This window comes from Grus americana, chromosome 2 (genome assembly GCF_028858705.1).
Source record: "Grus americana isolate bGruAme1 chromosome 2, bGruAme1.mat, whole genome shotgun sequence".
Taxonomy (NCBI): domain Eukaryota; kingdom Metazoa; phylum Chordata; class Aves; order Gruiformes; family Gruidae; genus Grus; species Grus americana.
The window spans coordinates 110,623,084-110,643,216 of NC_072853.1; the positions used below are offsets into that span (position 1 = coordinate 110,623,084).

A 20,133-nucleotide genomic window follows, 5' to 3' on the forward strand; every position below is an offset into this window, starting at 1 on the left:
AGCCCTGGGGATGCGCCCTTGAGGGAGCGGGTTTAACCTCCGGAGCCGCTTCGCTGTTGCCGCTCTCCGATAAAGCGCCTCAGCCCTTCCTTGCCCGCACTCCCCTCCCTGGGGAACGGGACGGGACAGGGCTTCAGCTGCAAAACACCCCGGGGTACCTGCGCTCCCACACAGACTCTGCCCCGCTTCCCCCCTCCGTGGGGGTCCAGCCTCTCCCCGGGAGGGGACACGGGGCGGGGGGGGGGCGGGTGCTGTGCCAGGGCCACGCTGCTTTTTTGCGAGTAGCGGCGCAAATGCCTGTTCGTGCCTTTGGCAGCTGCCAGACAGAAGCCACCGAGACGCAGGACATCCCCCTCACCCTCCGAGCAAGGAGGGGCGGCTAAACTACCCTCTCCCCACCCATCTCTCCTCTCACCCTACATCCCGGGACAGGTGGCAGGTCTGCCGCTTCCCCACCTGGGCGGGGAAGGCTCCACGGCTTTCTCCTCCCTCCTCTTCCTTGCTCCCGCCCAATCCTCCTCCTCCTCAGCGTCCCCAGAGGGAGCCCCTGCGCTCCGCGGCCGGGCGGAGAGCGCAGCCGGGCGCGCCCCATCCCGCAGCCGGCTCCAGCCGCTCCGCAAGCCCCTGCGCACCCGCCGCCGCCTGCAGCAGGAGGAGCAGAGGGAGGAGGAGGAGGAGGAGGAAGGCAGCAGCAGCAGCCCGCCCGCAGCGGGGCACGCACGTGTGCGCGCAGCCCTCGACGGCCGCCCTCCAGCATGCTGCGCGGAGCCTCGCAGGGCAGAGCGGCGGAGAGGAGCTGATCGTGGCCGCGGGAGAAGAGCAGAGGACCGGCTCCGCTGAAACCTCCGTGCGTCCGTCCCATCAGACCTCCCCAACCCCTCCGAGGGAGCGGCGGTCCCGCAGCATGGGCGGCCGCAGCCCCCTCGCCGCCGGGCCCCGCGGGGCCGCTGTCCTGGTGCTGCTCCTGGGGTGCGTCGTTCTCTGCTCCGCCGTGGAGGAAAAGAAAGGTAAGGGGGGGCCCGGGGGGCCCGCCGCCGCTTTGCCGGCTGCGTCCCGTGGGACCGCGGGAGCCGGGGCTGCGGACGGCCCCGCGCCGCGGCCTGCCGTGGGGAGCGGCGAAGGGAAAGTCCCAAATACTACTGTCCTTAAAAACCAACAACAACAACAACAACAAAAACAAAACAGGGAAAGAGGAGAAAAGGGAACGAAACCAAACCTATAGTAGCGATCGCGGAGCTCTGACTTCCTGATTCTAGGCTTATTTTCTTTTGTGGGGGTGGAGGAAATAAAAGGGAATATGCCTTAACACATCGGTTGTGCTTCTCTCCTTTCGTGTATCTTTTTCTTCTTTCCCACCGTTCCCGCGTTGCCCAATCGCTCCCCGGAGCGCTCTCCCCGGCCGGGCAGCGGGCTCAGCCCCGCGGCGGCCGCCCCCGTCCCGCACCGCCGCTGCCGGCACCACCGCGGTGGCGGCGCGGAGAGCGGCGGGGAAAAGCCGCGTAGCTCCCGAGTAAGCGCCGCTCCAGTAACACCGGTCTGTCGCCCTGACCCGGACACCTCCGCTTGTGGTGTTACAAAAAAAAAAAAAATTAAAAAAAAAGTACACACCTGGGAAGGGGGCGGGGGGACGCGGAAAGAGGGGAAACTTCTTCATGTGGGTTCTGGTTCCCCGGTTATTGAAAAGAGGAGCGATTTATCCCTGCGTGACCCAGCATGAAGAAGCCGTTGTCCCGACTGTGCCGGCGCTGTCACCCCTGGCAGTGACCGCCCGGCACGGCGGTGCGTGGGAACGGCGCGGAGCGGGCGCCTCCGGCTCGGGTTGTCTGCCGGTGCCGGTGGTTTTGGGTTGGTGGTTTTGGGGTTTGGTTTTTTTTTTTTTTTTGAGAAACTGGTTTAGAGAGTGAGAAAACGTTTCTGGCTGGTCAGATCCGTCGCTTTTTCTCTGTGTGTGGTGGTCTCTTTTGTGAGTTTGGAGAGCAGGCCCCGGCTGCTGTTCCAGGCAGAGTGCAGTCTTCTTTATCTTGGAAATCTGCCAGCCAGGGAAAAAAAAAATGCAGATTTGGGTGTTTTGGTTTGGCTTTTTTTTTTTTTTTCTCTGTCATTCTTTCTTTGTAAAGAAAAAGCAGGAGAAGAGAACTAACAGTTTTTAGAAGGAGTGATGTATGGCTTAAAGCATCTGAGTTAGTCTTTCGTGACTGTGAACAGTAAAACTGCCCTGAAAGGGAGAAACACCCCGTCCAAAAGAACTAGTTGCACAACCTTCAAAAAGTGGAGAGATTCTCTTGTTCCAGAAATCAAGTTCCTACCTGTTGTTGATGTAACATGGGCAGTTTTTCTTTCCTGGTTTTCTTTTTCTTTCCCCCCCCCCCCCCCCCCCCCTCACCCTTTGAAAATGATGAGAAGCAAGGTGACTCCATCTGCTGTGCTTGTGTTAAAAGTCTTTTGAGATGTAGTCTCAGGTGCACATGCCCTGTAGAATATATAAAGTGTGAGGAGAAATACCTTGTTTATACTGTTTAATTCTGTGTCTCATAAATTTAGGAAGGTGCCAGTTATTTGAGGATTACTTAATAATCAACAGCTAAGTGATAAACCCAGCAGATTATTCTCAGTATGTTCTGTCAGCAAGTAACTGTTCCTCTGAGGAGAGCTGGAGCCTCAGTGGCAGAGGTGAAGGTTGAAGAATTTCTTCAGGAAGTGTGAATTGGTTGATTGGTCTTTATTAGTTTCTCCCCATACTTGAGGATAAACAAGAATGTAAGTCTGGGTACAAAATGAAGCAGCATTTGAGAATTGTGAGGTACTGGTTTGAAGTGACAGGTCCAACAGGTAACAGAGCATCGGTGTATGTTGAGAACCTGCCTCGGTCAAGTGACAGGACCCAGTATCAGAATTCGGAGTAATTCTGGCAGTAAATGTGCCGTAATATGCAACACACTCTTGAGTTTTAAGGCTGAATTCTGTGGATTTTAGAAGTTCAAACTGCATATGAAATTACACTTTTAAAAATTTCAACCTGATTTGTATATTAGCAAAAAGAGGACATGTTTAAAAAAAAAAAAAAGAGTTCCTGGGCAAATGTTGTTTTTGTTAAAAGAATATCAGAATCAACCTATAAAATCTGATTAATGTAATGTTTGAATGGAAATTTAAATACAATTGTGTCCTTTCTCAAAATTTTAGAATGAGTTCTTTGAATATGGATGAGAGAAGACTGGTTTAGTTAGAACAATGTAGTCAATAAGATACAAAAAAACCCCCTAATTGTGCATATTCAGAACCAAATGGCATTGCTGGAAACCGAAGTACACTCACAGGGATTGATACCCACCTCTGTCTCCATCGTCTTGCTCTGATGTTGACCCAGATTAGCCACAGTGGGACTAATCCGGATTTCTTGTAATGTACCCTGGACGGCCTGCTTGGTGGTACCTGAGAGAAATACCTGTGACAGCAGGCACACCACATACACAGGATGCATTTGACCCATATCTGTTTTGTGTGTCAGTGCTCCATGACAGCACTACAGTTAAGCAAACTGCTTTTTGTTGTTATATATTGGTTTTATATCACTAGTTTTGATCTGTAGCTGCAGCCATTGTGGGATGGGAGCGTGCTGCTCAGCGTTGGGAGCGTGCATGCAAGCATGCTGGGCATCTTGGTGGCTGCAGAAGTTGGCTGCGATGGCTGTCTGTACCTGATAGTTTTCCTTTGTTTTCCAGAAAGCCATGTAAGACTAAGTTCCTTAAGGATGTGGAAGTATTCATTTTCACGTGAAATGAAAAAGCTCCATCTAATATCCTATACAGTGTTTACTTGTGGGCTACGCGTGTACTGCTATTATGTGTTGCTGCCCTTTACATTGTCTTGTAGTTTCTGCACTGTGTATCATTCCATACTTACTTGTGACAGATGTATACAAGTAGACTAATCTTTGTGGATTGTGTAGGGCTTGGTTGGTTATGCACAGGCATCCAGTGCCTTTTCAGATGCCCTCTGGTGTAACCTGGCCACTGCTCCATGGGATCTCGCGGGGGGGGATCCCTGTGAAATGTGCCTGCTGGTAGGGGCTGTCGTGGGAGCGAGCCCGGGGGCCTCCCAGAAGCGGGCAGGTGCCCGCGCATCCGCAGCTTGGCTGAGGAGTCGGCAGTGTCCTCTGCCTGCCTGGTGCCAGGCACTCGGTCGCAGGTGAAGGATGTCTCATGCTCCTGTTACAGTACCCGGGTTGCTGCTACTCTCTTGTGTCATTCCTGTATTTGTGCGGAGACAGGAGCGTATGTGTATGTGTAGGTATTTGTTTATTATTTAAGGTCTTGCCTATGCACCCTTTTTTTTTTTTTCTCCTTGATAAATGACTGAACTTTTTTGGATTTGGAAACTAAAAGAAATCTGTGCAGCCTTGGCAGTTAATGCAATTAGACATACGGGAATTTAGATACTGATACAATCCAATTTGGTGAAATAATGTAGTTAGATAAGTAGTCTTGACTATAGAGTGGCTCTTACTCCAGTGCTTCAATGTGTGAATAATTAAGAACAAAATCCAAATCTTCCCATGATAAAGGGCAATTTCTGATGAGCAGGGAAGGGAAGGTAAAGTGCCAGCAGTCATCCCCTTAATTCGAGCAGCCTGCAAAATAGGGTGACTATGTGTAAAATGTCACAAAAGAGATGACCTCTCAGAAAAGTGTGTGTGCGTGGTGAACAAACTACACACAGAAGTGATAGCAGTAAATACAAATGTGTTACTTCTTGCATCAAGAGCATATTAAGAGATTTGCAGATAAATAAGAAATCAAGATCAATGCCCTGGAGACTTTACAATCAGAGTAGTCCGTTGTAATTTATTTGTTAATTTATAGAGAGAGACTTTGAGGGAGTGTCACACAATGCCATTATGGTCCTCAGGGCTGACTTTTGCATTCGGGGATCCATGTATCACTGAAATCACCGGGATATGCTAGCTTTAGCAGCAAGATAGCTGACTAGCCAAACCAGTTCCTTCAGAAGGTGTCCTTATCTTCCTTGAGCACAATCTGTCGTTGCTTAATAGCTCTTCAGAAACAAGTCTAGTGAAAGGTTTACTTAATTTTAGGGAGGATGACATGCAATGGTTTTGCGTAGAAACTGTTGATATTGCCACAAACTTCTGGATTAGTCCAAGCATGTGTGTGCATCGGGGGTACAGTTGCCCTGCGTTTGTGAGTGGAGTATCCCAGAAAGAACTAACGTACATTTGAAATTAGTTGTCAGCATGTTATGTTATAAGTGTTGGTGTTTACAGGTACGAGAACTTGTGTTAAATCTCGAGTTAGACTCGGATCTGTACTCCAAAAGTGCTTGTGTGATGCAAACGTGATTGTACTGTCAGATAAGTGCTTTGACTTGGAGGACTTTATTGGGGACCCAGGATTGCCTGTACCCACAAAAGCATCCTCTGGATGGTCTAAAATAGGAGCACTTGGTGGGGTGACCCAGCTGAGAAACCTTTTTAATTTAGACTACTCAAAATGGGGGCGAGATCTTATTCTGTAAAAAGATGACCTGCTAGCTAGAGCAATTGTTATTTTAGAAATGTGTGAATTGCATTAGGCATCTTCTATTTGTGTTTATAATTTCTCAAAACCCCATTCCGCTATACTGCTCTCATTGCACACCTACTAGGGAAAAATGCAATTCTGTCAGTCGGGGCTCAGCTGGCACAGGAATCGCACTTAATCCAGCTAGGATTTTGCAGAAAGGGAAAGTTATTAGGAAAGGCAGCGGAGCTTTTATTTCCTCCTCAGTGGAAGGCGTATTCTCGTTTTTCATTTCCCGGATTTGCTCTGTAGCAGTTGTAGAAGGTGCGTAGCCTCTGATGAACGCTGAAGCAGCAGTTACTGCTGTGAGGGGATAGTCACCTGCCTTGCTCTCGCCTCGAGCTTAGCTTGAGCAACACGTCTTGCCCTCAGTGCGGCTGGCAAAGTTAGTGCAGAATTTGCCTCTCTGGGGCCTAAGCAGCGCTTCAGCCAGCTCCTGTGTTGGGGTCGATGACTGAGCGGGAGCTGCTGCTTCATGGAGCTAAGGGGTACAGCAGGAGAGCGGGGATAATGACCAAGGATGAGCAGATGGGCCCTCACCTCTGGGATGCATCCTTTGAATGAGGCTGATGGAAAAGCTGCCTTGGATCCGACTCTTCAGAAGTCCTCTGCTCCCGAGGACCACTGCTGTTCATACCTGTTGGTTCTGGAGAGCTCGTGAAACGCGTGAGGATGTGGGGAGCCAGCGCTACGGATTTATCAGCGTTGTGTAGGTGGGGGTAGAAAGTGTTCAGGTGAATTTTTTTTTTTTTTTTTTGCCAGGAGTTAATGGTATGCAGTGCGGGAATCCACAGGTTGATGTTTTGTGGACTCTGACAGTTGTTCAGCTCGGAGCAGTACACGCTGACCCTGTTAAACACATATCGATTTGACCTTCTCCTGTGCCCCTTTGCTTCCAGGAACGCTTTATTAGTAGGTGCAGTATGAGATCCAGTATCGTTCCTGCCCATTCTGGTTTTTGATGTGCTACTTCTTGGCTTCCAATTACAGCAAACAGGACTGTAATACTTCTTTTTCAGGGCTGAATTCTGCTGACCTAACAGTATTGAGTAATAGTGTATTTTTTTTTTTCTTCAGAAATAGTTATAGAACATTTGGCATGAATATGTGCAGCAGAAGTCATTCCTAAAAGAAATGTGAAAAAAAAAATACTCCTCTGTACAGAGAAGTTGTACCAAAATAAACGTCTATTCCTGCTGAAACAAGATTGTTATTTATTAAGAACTGTGACATGCCTTCGTAGTTTGTCTTATAGGGAGAATATTTAGGTGTGGGTCTTGTGCTCCCTGTGCTTAATAATGTTACTGAGGGATGCTCACAGGGAAGAAGTGTGAGAAACCCACTTGTGAGATTGTGCGTTTGAACAGGAGAACTTTCTGATGACCATAGTGAAAAGAGGAGGCCGTGTGGGTTGGCCGTTGAGCTAAGAAGTACACTTGTTACCACACTGCACCTTTAAAAAAATTTTTTTTAAAGAACAGAAGGCATTACTAGGAGAGAGCAGCGCTGGATTTATATAGCCTGTAAAGGCGTGTGAGCTTTCGTTTTGAAGTTTTAATGCAAAATGAGTTTTGCCTGTTGACAGGTCTATGCAAGGTTCCTCCTCCTGCCAGCGTGCCTTCTCCTGCCCAGCACATCTGTGTACATGAAAGTAAACATCTACGTGTTCGCATGCATGTCGTACTATTAAGGTGCATCAAATCAGGGGTGGGTTTTGTTTGTTTCAGTGGTTGAAGGGAAAAAAAAAAAAACCCTGGAAAAAAAGATTAACTTCCAGTCAAACTGAAACAAATATGTCAGGGTGGTTCTAGTGAAGGGAAGAAAAACAACAACCCAACAACAAAACACCAATAAACCCCCCCCTAGTTTAAGATAATCTGGTAGACTAAATTTGACTTGAGACCATTTCTTTTCTTTTAAGTTAGGTAAGAAGGAAAATGAAATGCTGTTTGAAATGAAAATTTGCAGGTTTATTTTGAAAATACTAGAACACCACTTGATTTTCTTATGCCTCCCTCCCACTCATTTTTCTGGCCAAGGCGTGTTTGCTGAGTTTGGCTCAAATTAATGAACTAACTTCAGTTCGCTTCTTCCTCCCTCTGAAAAACTTAAGGTTTTGGGGGTGGGGTAAACTGTCATTTATATACATATAAATAGCTCCGCTCCGATCTGGGTGAACGTTAAGTAGAGAGATAAATGCAGTCCAAAATGTTTGTGATCACTTTTTTTCCATTTTCATCAAACAAAATAATAATAATGAAATAAAAATAACGAAATTTTAAAATATATATAAATAAGTAATTAAAAAAAAATAAAAAGCTTGGTGTCCATTACCTCCCTGGCCTACATATGTTTGGTGCCTTCACCATACCTCTGGCTAACCTCTGGCTGGAGGAGGAGCTGGAGGCTCGCAACCTCCTGGCTGGAGGTGCACAAGCAGGCAGGCTGGGGCTTTGGGCAGACGGGGTGAAAGCTGCCGAGCAGTAGCAATGCTGAGCAGTAGCAATGCCCCAAGGGCCGGCAGTGCTGCTGTGTGGGTTAAAAGCCGCCTTCTCCGTCTAGTGGTTACTGCTCTGTGGTTCCTTTACCTTGCAAAGGTGCTGCGCGAAGGGTGGGTAGCCTCCCCAGGTGTACCCTCTGGCTCCCTGGAAAAGCAGTGGGTTTGCCAGCCCCCTCCATCCCAAACAAAACAAAACAAAACAAAAAAAAATAAATAAGGTAGGACCAGCAAAGGCGGTTTTACCAGAACTGCTCTGCCAGGGTAGACGGCTCCTCCTGGGGCATGGGGGCCAGCAAGGCTGGGCGAGTCGGCGGGGACCGCGTCAGGCAGGATGTTTCCTGGGGAAAATGTGGAAGGAAGGAGGGGAAGATATAAACCAGCAGTCTTGATGACAGGATAGTAGTATTTTAGCTCTGGCTTTTACAAGAAGAAAATTATCAGTTTGTGGGAACGGGGTTTGTGTGCGTTTGGTAATCAAAATGCGGTGGCACGATCCCTGCCTTCCCGTCACCAGATTCAACAGTAAATATGAAGATAACCAGAAGAGCCCTGGAAATTAGCTGCTCTTGGCACTGGGGCACTATGAGCTCGCGCAACACTTCTTCTAGCTGGGGAAAAGTATTATTTTGCCTGTCCAGAGCCACGGAGGCTTTGAATGGTTGCCTGAGGCAACACAGCTGGCCGCTGGTGAAGTTGCCTGCTAGGATTTTGGCCTCTCGCCCCATGCCCAAGCCAATGCTAAACACTGCCTGGAGTTGAAGGTAACCAACAGCTTATTCAGAAGCCTTGAAGTGATGTCTCGTGCAGAGCATCATTCCCCTCTTTCCTGAAGGCCTTTCTGTGTGTCCTTCCCCGTGGACATGTCCCTTGATGGAGGCTGGCCAGAGCCCAGGATGAGGTGACCTACGGTGGCATGCATCTAGCTTGGCTCCTTGCGACCGGAGCGTGCTCGTTCTCCACCTGCAGTAGGGCTCAGCATGCCCGGCCCCTTGCTCCGCTGCCCAGGGGGGAGCCCCAGCACCTCCTGGAATAACAGCGGCGTGAGGCAGTAGCTGCAAATCAAGGTTGGCTGTAAGCAGATGTAAAGTCTGAATTGTTTCCTAAATTATGCTTTCTACATAGCTGCAGCACAGTTGTGATGGCAGTTTTCATATTTTGCAGGGCCTAAATTAAGCAAAACAAAACAAAAAATGCCAAAAAAACAAACCAAAAAGACTATAGCTGCTTCTACCTGTGGATATGTATTCACACGCCCTGTTAAGATCCAAGAGACATACGTGCACTTCTGAAAGTCAAATTTGATTCACGTCTGAGGCGGTAAACATTTCTTCTTGAGCTGTGTACTTAAATTCTGCAAAGTGCAATTATGACTGCATGTGCAGTTCCCTATTGCTAAGCAATTCTGTCATCTCGGAAATATCATTTTTTCATTGCACGTAATTAATTGAGGTTTGTTTTAAAAAATAAAATTCTCATGTTCAAAATGGTTTTGTACAACAATCTTGTTTTCTGAAGTTCACTCGAGAGGTAAGACTAAGGAAGGAGGCAGGGTTCAAGGAAGAAGCTTGTTTTAGCAGTTGGATCAGTTATTTCAACAATGCCTTTAGCAAAGAAGTGAGAGGCTGTTTGCACAAATCAGTAACTAGTTCCCATGATTCAGATTGAATCACGTAGTTCAAGTCATTTGAATAAATAAATGACTTCTAGTAAATGAGACAACCTCGGCAATTAGGATGGCATGCTGCATATTTCATGTTATTTATTATGTGGTTTTCAATAGATATGATTAAGTTGGGTTACACTTGGAATGCTAGGTGGCATTTCAACACAAGCCACTTAACCAAAGCTTACATTAAAATGAGATACACATTTGTTTTGTACAGGTGGCATTGTGCTGTATCTTCAACACTTATGTTTTCTTATTAATTTTCCACAAGCAGATACTTAACAGGGAAAAGGAGTCACCTTGCCAAGTGCACCTCCGTTTTCTTTAATCGTAGTGGGTAATTCATAAGCAGGTGCTTCCCAAACATTTGCAATTTGCTGCAGTCTTAGCTTTCCTTCATGTCTTCCTGGACCATCAACTCCAATGGATGTGCCATAACCAGAGATGCAGAAAACTGCTTTTCTCAGATGTGCTCATGGATTGCACGTTATCGCTGGTGTTTCCAAGGGGACGCGTTTCACGGTTCACCTCCAACTTCTGCTGTTGGGTTTGGACTTGTGACGACAGCACTGTAATTCGGTGTAGAAGACAGGGAAGAAAAGGTCGTCTTGGCCTCTGTTTCCTAATGTTATTTGGTAGTTTGTCTTAATTTTAAGTAGCTGTATTATGCAATTGAAAAAGCCTATGTGGTTTTGGTGTTGTGAAAGAAAAAATATGGTCACTTTACTACTCTGTCATAACTGGTTATACCATGTACAAAGGAGCGTTGATTAATTTAAGAAAATACACCCTGAGCTGTCAAAGGCAATAAGCAGCTCTGGCTGATGGTGCACTGTGGGGACATGGAGAATAGATAAGATTTGGGGACCTACTGGCCAGATGATCATCTGTTTTATTTGGGAGAAAATTTTGGTATCGTGTTTCTTTCCAACTTTTTCACTCAATATAACATAAAAGATCTGTAAGAAACTGGGGATACCTATTTGATAAAACAGCCTTTCAAAATAATGAAGATACCAGATTTTCAGTGCCAGACAAAAATACTGGTTTGCATATGTGATCACAGTTTCTTCTGGAAGTGGAAGTTACTGGTTCTCCTACCTGAAGGCATTGGTGGTGAACTTTGTACAAACTATGACTTTGGAAGCTGGGGGAAAAAGAAAAAAAAAAATCCTTCTTCATTCCCTTTAATTATTGGGAAAGGAAAGCTGTGGTAAGAACAGATATGACTAATGTTTGACAAGCTTGCTTCTAATGCATTAAATCTGAAGGTACACAGATCATCCCCTGGGCACGTGCAGACAAGGAAACCTCCCCCCCCCCCCCCCTTAAATAAAGCAGGGGGAGATGTCCTCAAGTCTTTGAGTGAGAGTCCATCACTGGTTGGCATGATGTTGGGAACCACTGAACAGAAAAGGCCTTTAGTCAAAAGCTGTTACGTGTGTAGAGTGTTTTTTCCTCTCCATTTTTATTGCAGCTTATTTTCTCATGAATGGAAACTTGACATTCTCACTTGTTGAACAGGATTCAATTTTTTGTGCTGCTTTTCAGACTAGTTTTGCACCGAGGCCATGCCTACACCCCCCTTCCTAGAAACAAACAGAAAACCCAAGCAAAAAAATGATGAAACCAGAACAAAACAAACCAATTTTTTGGAAACAGAAGTGTTAGTCGGCAAAATCCTGACTCTGGAAGCTTTGTCAGAGCTAGACCATAATTGAAGCTGTTAGGTCTCCACATGAACATGGGTTTTGCACCGCAGAGCAGTATGTAGGACATGGGATCCTTGGTGTTTGCCGAGAGCTGGGAAGTGGTGGAAGTGTGACTTTGTTTTCAGAGCCAGACTAAGGGAGAGAAGTCACTCCCTGAAAAACAAGCTGTCAGAAAACCTAGTAACAGCCACATCTCCCCTCCCTCAGGTACTGATCCAGGTCTTTTCAATGGAGACCTGCGGTACTGTGAGCAGAAGATGAATTATGCCCATGAAGAGTGTCTTTCCCTCTTCAGGTTCAGTATTCGGATTTTGACTGGTATCCGATCGCTCGCAGTGAGATTGTCCTTACTGAGGCACAGTAGCTGACGGGGCATTGATCGCTCATACAAATGGACCATTTAGTGTTTGGCTTTCTAATGAAAACCTCTCTAGCTGGTCCTTGTGTACTTGCACACGTTGGGGACAGAGAACAGCCTTCCATTTGAAGTTTCACTCGTGTAGCAGAGAAAAGGCAACATTAGAATTGAGCTGGTGTCTTTGTGCAGTAGACTGAATGAAGTGCACGGGGCTTGCAAGGTGGTATCAGCTCCATGATTTGCCTTTATTGTCGTGGTTGTAGCATCTAGGCAGATGTTGATGCCATTATCGCTTCCTCAAAATTAATGGCAGAAGTTCAGTCTCTGGGAGTGGGAGCAAGGATAAGTATTTCACTGCAGATCTGGAAAGGGAAACATGCAAGTCATGTTTGTTGTGTACTTGGCTTCCACGTATCTGGAAAGGAGGAAAAGTAGTTGAGTTGCAGCAGTCTTTATTTGGTGTAAAAGGAAAAATGTGGTCCCTTCCATTTATAATTTCTAATTTGACCACTTGCAATGAGGATATCTGCAGTAGGAGGTGAAGTCAAAACTTCAGCATCTTCAGTTATCTGGTAGGATCTGATCATTTCTTAAAACGTCTGTGTTAGGATATATGTCCAATTACTGGATCCATTTGATATTTTTCTTTTTGTTTGGGATTTGAAAGGATTATCATTGAAACGCTGTCTCATTTCCATCTGGTTTTCAAAAAGTAATTAAGTGTTGAGCAATGGCATTGTCAGTCTGTTTCCTACCTAATAAGCTCTGCAAGGTGCTCTTGTTAATGATTTTATTATTTCAGAGCTGCTCTTGTTCTCTCTTTCCCTCCTTAATGAGGCAGATCCCCTAGGCAGCATCACTTTATCACAGTTTTCTATGGTAGATGAACTAATCCAGCACCATGGAAGTTTGTGTTCATCAGTGTGTAAGATGCTCCCATCAGTATGTGTGGATAATTTTCCCCGACACTTAAAAGATTTGTCAAGCGCAAGAAAGGAAGAACAGACCCTTTTTCTAAATGAGGGTCGTCTTGATTTGAAGGGCAGCAGTCCGTTTTGCATCAATGAGTGCATAGTATTCAGTGAATTAAGAGTAAAAATAGCTAATTAACACTTTTTCTGTTTCTTTTGTGTCTGGTCATTAGTCACTGTGAACCAAATTAATTCCTGATAGCATAGCACATGGAAGGTGCCAATGCCAAACTCAGGTCAAGAACTGAATTCTTTGAGATTTTAGAGAGAAATATTTCCTTTTTTATTGTATTGCCTGTTTCTCAAAGCTGCCTCTGTGTATCATGGAATTTAATACATGTGTGTTTGTATGTTCAGGTAACATCTGTATTTTGTATTTCATTATATGAAGAGAAAAATCTGAATTAGTTGTGGGCACCTGAAAGGGACTCAGGCTATTTTCTCTTGGTTTAATATGGTACCAATTGGATCCTGTCTGTGAATTAAACTCAAATACTGTTTCAAAGACTTGGATCATTTCAGAAATAGCAAACATATGACTTATGAGTAAACAGACCAGTTATAATAGACAGGATTAGAAAATGGATTGTTCTGGGCCAACACTGAACTATTGAGAATGATGGTATCGTACTGGTAATCGCACTGTTGGGCTTAATGGCCCATAAACTTTGATAAAAGCTTTTGTTAAATTGTCAGCAATAATTCCCTCCATTGTTAGATTGCAAATGAACGTCTTCAGCCCCTGGAATAAATTGCTACCATCAATTGTGTTTATGTAATTATATAAAATAAGACTTTCACTCTGAAGGTGTAATAACTCAAAAAAACCCCCAATAAATAATGACAATTAACGGGTCAGATCCACAATTGCTGTAACTGCCGAGAGCTCTCTCACCTGGGTTGGGCCGGGGTAGGTTTACACCTGAAGTAGTGGTCCGGGGTGTGGAGAATAGGTGCCTTTTCATTACCTCTGCCAAGCGCTCGCTAGGTCAGCAGAAATGGGAAATAGCATTGTGGGTTTTGTCTGAAATTGAAAAATAGCTAAAAAGTCAACTATAGTTCTATTTTGTTGTTAGTTTTCTTTATGGTTGGGTTTTTTTTTTTTTGCATAACAGTTATTGGAATGTGAACATTGAAAAAGCATATTTCATATACTTTAATATGCTATTCTAAAAAAATGCAGAAGCACTTAAATTTTGTCCATAACTTACAAGCTATGTCAATGTATGGTTACAGCTACTGACTTCCTAACTTTCCTTCTTCCCCCCTTCATCCCTTCCATGCGATTTTGACTGATAATTTGTTATTTAACCAATGTGAGGCAAAATGGGCTATAATCCAAAGCGGGAAGAGACGGAAGTTCTCTTGCAAGAAAATAAATAGCACAGAGTATTTAACAGGGCATTAAGCAATGTAGCTGTTCGACTGCACTGATAATACAGTGATGAGAGCGGGAAAATACTCTATATGTCGTTAGTTTAGTCAAGCGGTGAAATGCTCCGGCTCTGATATTGTTGGTGATATTCAGCATACCTAATGCAGTGGCATTGATAATACAAAGCGTAATGAAGAGTTGAACGTGGACTTTCCACCTCTGCAGCATGCGGTGCGAAGGAGGAGCTGTCTTACCTACCTGTAGGTGGAGTTTCATTTTTATACTCTAGGGAGGAGGGGAACAGAAATGTACCTGTTGCTAAATAGACAGAGTCTGTCCTCCTAGATTTGCCACATGCCCACTTTCATTTGCTTAATTTACTTTAGGGGGTGGCGGTAGAGGTAGGAATGTATCCTGGGGGAATATATTCTCCAATCTCCACCTGTGCAGCTTCAGGAGCACTTTACCCCGTAAAAATGTAATCCTTAAACTAATGATCTTGACTGGCCCACTAGCTGTGGTAAAATTGCTTGCTCCATCTCCACCTTCCTGATGTATTTGGCAGCAAGTGGTAAAGTGGAATTCAAGGAGGACCTCAAATTGAGTCAGGCTCCTCAGCTTCAGAACGTGCAACTTTGGAGAAAAGCACTGCAGCTGCATGCAGGGGAGTTTATGGAAAAGGTAAAATTAGGGAGAGCTGGAGAAGAAAGAAGAAAATCTGGAACTCTTGCTTCTCAATTACAGTAACGCTGCAGCAGGGACACGCATTTTCTATTGAGGCTCAATCCAGCAAACCTTAGGCAATAATATTCCTTTGAAGTCTATGGATATTTTGCCTGCCAGGACTGCAGGATCAGGTTTTTTTATGACTTTATTTGCCTAAGAAAACTCTTCTCATCTAGTTTAAAGGGAAAAACTGATGTAGAATATCACACTGTGTTACATGAAGGCTACGCCAAAAAGTAATTCTCTTGAAACAGAAGGTATTATAAATTATAATCACATCACAAGGTATTGTGGTGTCAGTGTTGTAACTTGAAATAAGTCTTTTGACTGGGTATGCTTAAAAGTAAGTCTAGTAAGTATGTGTTCTGGTAATTGTCCTTCCACTTTCTTTTCCTAAAAGAATGTTTCTAGATACATTGTTGGATGGGATTAAGATAGGTGAATTCTTTAGGCCATGTAAAGTCGTGCGGCTTCAGCACTGGTTTTTGCCAGCCAAAGTGATGGTCTGATGGTTTAGCAAAAAGCAAATATCTCTAAACTTGCTGGAATGAACTTCATTGAATTGAGTGGTATTTCACCTGCACACTGGATGTGTTGGACCCAAAACTCTTGCAAAGAAGCATGTTTGTATGTATATACGTATCTCCCTCCCTCTGAAATAAAATGAATTATTTACTATAGCCCTGAGACGATAGGTTAATGTGCAATTCTTAGTTTATAGAGGCCTCTGACACTCTTGCTTTATACTTAAGGAAAAAAAATGGTGTTACCACAGCAACTGCTATACCACCCGGTACTGAAGCAGCTCCTGTCTATGTAGCACTTATAAAAGTACATTAGACAGATTTTTAAAGTGCATGTAACTAAAGTGAGAGTAGGGACTTAACACTTGCTGAATGCTGCAGTCAAAGGAGGGCATGAGTTTGTTCGGAAGTTGCGAAAAGTGGTTAATGGAAATAATTAGCAATAGCTCTGATTCAGCAAGCTGCTTTGGCAGATGCGTTGTTTCAAGTCTACGTGCAATCCGTTTGAGATCACTGGAGTTGTGTGTGGGCCTAGAGTTTGTACAGATTCAAGAGCCTTGTTTTACAGGGCACAAAAATTATATCATTCAAAGGAGTGATGGTTTTGAGAGGCTCAAGTGGCGACACTTTTGTAGGGTGTGACTGGCGAGGGCAGATACTTGGCATTTCTCAACAATGAGCTGCTGAGGATGATTGAAATGGAAGTCATGAGTATCAGAAGTTTTGATTTATGGGTGTGAATTTTGGACAAAGTTTCATATTACATTTGTGCATCACTTCTATTTGATAGCAAGGAAACAGTGTTGAGGTGTGTGCCTATAATGATGTTTTGCTGTCTATTAAACCTTAGAGTGGTACATTATAAATGTTTCTGTACCATAAAATATAATTGTTGTAGGGGAGGCAAGAGACCTAGGAAAGACCTGGAAAGGTTTTAAGCTAGTCTGGACTCAGTAAGACTGTACCTTATCATTCAAAACCTAGTTGTGTAAGGTCAATATCCTATTTAGGAGTTTTCTTTTTAAGACACTGTGGTATAGGAAGACCTTCTATGCTAATGAATTTACTACATTTCTTTGTATTCTTAATCCTTATCAACTCTTAGAAAGAGCTGAGTATCTGTGTATTAATAAAACTGTGGGCTTAGAAAAAGCATACTTGGGATTATGAGGAATTACTTACTACTCTCAGTAGCACTGTGTTTGCAAGATTATTATTGATTGCTGTTCTCTTGACTCTTTTGCCACAGCTACTGTTTTCATCAGATTGCATAAAATAAAAGCACAAATGCGGTTTTCTAATTCTTGAAATAAAAACCAGAAAAAAGCTATGCGTGTATACTGGTCCCTTTTCTTCTTGACAGGAATTTCTGGACAGCATCTTTAGTCTTTGAAAGTGTTTTGAAATCACCATATGGACAAAAATCTGCATAGATGCTAATCCAAAACTGTGTAAAAATGAGTCCTGTGCTTTGCAGCCTGAATTTCATTCTCCTCTACTAACATTTACCAGTTGAGCTCTATTGCTGGTTGTGAGATAAACGATGCGCGGGGCTGGAGGGAGCAGCTCTTTAGTGGTGTCTCAGCTCCTGCAGGGTTACTGTGCTTTCCCTGGTTTGCTCTGGGGCTGGTCCTGACGATCCACCTAAGGACAGGCAGCGCTGGGGCTCGCATCCTTTCTCTCCCTCTCACATGAAGGTCCTTACTTAGTTGGTGGATGACATAGGAGGGAGCATTGCAGAAGTTTGTCTCATCTGCTGTAGCTGGATGTTCAGAGCTGAACCCAAGCCCTGGTGAAGCCCGGGTGCCGTTAAAATGCCTGTGAAAATTCACGTTTTGTGTGAAAGCTGTGTTGGGTTGGAAGGCAGCTGACTCTTTCCCCTCCTAGACTGAGTAAGGTAGGCACGAACACTTAAAGATCACTTTTGGACAATTTCTGAACCTCTACTTTTTACACCCTCACTGTGGTATAAACTCCAGCGCTTGTGCTGATATTCCTTCTTTGTAATCCCATTGTGGTCTTCACAGATACTCTCCCTTGATAAGTATCTTTATTGCGACTTGTACTTAGGATGGTGGAGCAGGTTTATACTCAATAACCATCCGACAGCCTCAGTACATTTTGTTCCAACAAATGCCAAAAGCACTTTGAAGCTCACTGAGCTAAAGGCAGTGACAGTGGCTGTATCCTGGGACTGGAAACTTTGCGTGGGGCATCATTGCGGTGCTACCCAAAGGAAAAGGAAAGCTGAGCAAGGTGGTCCCCGAGAAGTCTCCTCAGTAACTCAGTTTAGTTCTGGTACTAATATGCCAGGCGGCTCCAGTGCATGAAACATTTTCCATGGGTATTGCAGTACTGTATTAAATGAGTAGGTTTTTAGCGAAGGTGCTCGGACATGTAACGTGTATGATAATTTGCCTGAAACATAACAAAAAAAGTCATTGTAGTCAAAAGTAGAATTTTTAAGAGACCTTTTGTTGTTTGCATTCAGTGTTTTGAATGCAGTACACCAATAATTAGGCAGGCAGTGATTTATCTCAGAAATGTACATATACCTTTAAAAATGCAACCTCTGTCTGCCTGATTTCTAATTAATCACCACCTCTGATGATAAACTCGATGTTACGTGAGGAATGCTTTCCAGCACTAGCAGGATTTTTAAAAAGCTGCTCTAGATGTATATTAAAAATGCTTTTGGAGACGGAGACACAGAAAAGCTTAGAAGTCTGATGACTGTTTATCTGTTCCCAGTGGCAGAGTAACTGGGTTCCCTGTTCATAGTGGTTTAACCAGGCAGGGAATTTATTTGGTCGTCTGCTCACAGAGACATTGAGGGGACAGTCTATTTTCAAATTCAAAATTAAAGGCAGTGAGATGATTATTCCAGTACGTGAAGTTCAGGGCCTCGCTGCAAGGATGTAGTGGTAGCTAGGGTTGATATCTGAGGATGACGCTTTCGCCATAACGCACAACCTATGCACAAAGTGAAAGCAAGTGACTGATGTCAGGGGGAGGAAGCTTCCCAAGGCTCAGAAGGTTATTTCGTAGGCTCTGTATCTCATTGCACCAAATTTATTTATAATATTTGATGCTTCTTGTTTAAAATGCATGTGTTCCCTTGCTGTGTTTCCTTGATTGTATGCGATGTGGTTTGCTAAGGAGAGCTTGCTTTAGCTATGTATAAACACCAGAAGCTTCTGAAAGTCGTGTAAAAAGTCTTTAGTTTGATAGCATAGTTTCATTTATAGGGAGGAATAGCAAACATTTACCTGTGCAGCAGGCAGCTGCCCAGGCAGCTGTTATCTAAAGCTAACAGTACCTTTATGTGCGCAGGTATGGAAGCAGGGGGGAATGTAAGGATCTGCAGAACAGTGGTATGAAAACATGAGGTCACATTCTGCCCTCGGGGAAACCTTCACAGCCCTGCTGAAGCACTGAAAGTAGACCTGCGTTTACAGCCAGGAAAGCAGTGTTCAAAAGTAGGGGTGCAAGTCTTTTGGGTTTGCTCCCAGTCTGTGCTGCCTGGCGCAAAGGGCTTGTGGGGGAAAAAAAAAATAAATAAAATTTGTATACTTTATGAATCCAAGCCCTTGTAGAGAAGTCCCATGCAGTACTTTTTAAATTACTTTTTGATGTTTTGGGTATTTATTTCAGACCACTGTATAACTGCAATAAAGCATTGTGCATGGAAATCATAATTAATCTCTTTCAGGTAAAGCAGGGGATTTTGGTTTAGTGTCTCAGAATAAGCGCTGGAAGAAGTATGGCTGAGAAAACAATACAGCAAGGAGGAGCTAAAATTACCTGAATTCAAGTATCAAATCTTCAGCAGGCTCTGGATTTTGGGCAGAAGTGGGGGTTGGTTTTGGTTTTGTTTGTGTGGGTTGGACTTACTGTATAGAGATCAGAATAATGGATTTCCCATGAGATGATAAGCAAAAGAGGATTATAAAGTCAGGATCTGTGTATTATAACTGTCTGCACTGTTATATAGATTTGATATGGTCTAAAATCTGCCCTGCCCCCAACCCCAAGTAACTGTATGTAATCAAGAAGTTACATGCTTTGATACAGGGCACATGGGCTAAAGAAATTACTTTTTCCCCCCCCCCAGGCATTTACTTAAGCCATAAAACAAAAAGCGGGTGAAGCCACAGTAAGATGTAAATGCTGGGGTCTTAAAAAGCATCTGTGTGTCCGTGTGTGGAAATTACCACGAAATCCGGTGGTTTCAGGAAATGTGTGCATTGTTAATTGCCTCTGACTTTCCAAGGAGCCCGTAGGCACCAGCCGGGGCCAAGCACTGTGGGGGGGCTGCCGCTGGGTGGGAGGAGCCCCCATGGGAGCCCATCTCCAGGGGTGTTGGGGAAGAAGGGCTCTGCCCGCTCGCAGTTCCCGGCACCGCTCGCTGCCTCGCGTGCTGGCCCGGCTGCTGTGTTCGTTCTTCGGCCCCGGGCTTGGTGGCTGGAGTGGTTGGAGTCTTCTTTATAAGCTGGGAGGTTGTGTTTGGGTTAGGCGTGATTCACCGTGTTAAAACTCGGCTTAGGTGAGGGTTTGCATAACCTCTTTCTTAGGCTCCTCTTAATTTATCCATCAATAGCATTTCCTTGCAAAGTCTGTCAGGGTTTGTAAGTTATGGAGCAATAGAAAGCAAAAAGCGGGGGGGAAATATCTATTAAACTTTGAACTACATGTTGTCTACAAACTGTCATTAGCCAGTGC

The 20,133-nt window shown here is 44.5% G+C and overlaps 1 protein-coding gene across 2 annotated transcripts in view; it reads left to right on the plus strand.

The window, feature by feature from the left end:
- Window positions 1-527: 527 nt before the first annotated feature.
- Window positions 528-20,133, plus strand: part of EGFR (epidermal growth factor receptor) — a 168,895-nt gene continuing 149,289 nt past the window's right edge. Inside the window, exon 1 of one of the 2 annotated variants that reach the window (XM_054815212.1) lies at window positions 528-1,007. In XM_054815212.1, coding sequence (XP_054671187.1) covers window positions 905-1,007 — 103 coding nt within the window. In that variant the 5' untranslated portion in view covers window positions 528-904. The remainder of the gene's footprint in view (window positions 1,008-20,133) is intronic. The other variant, XM_054815210.1, reaches the window with a different exon arrangement.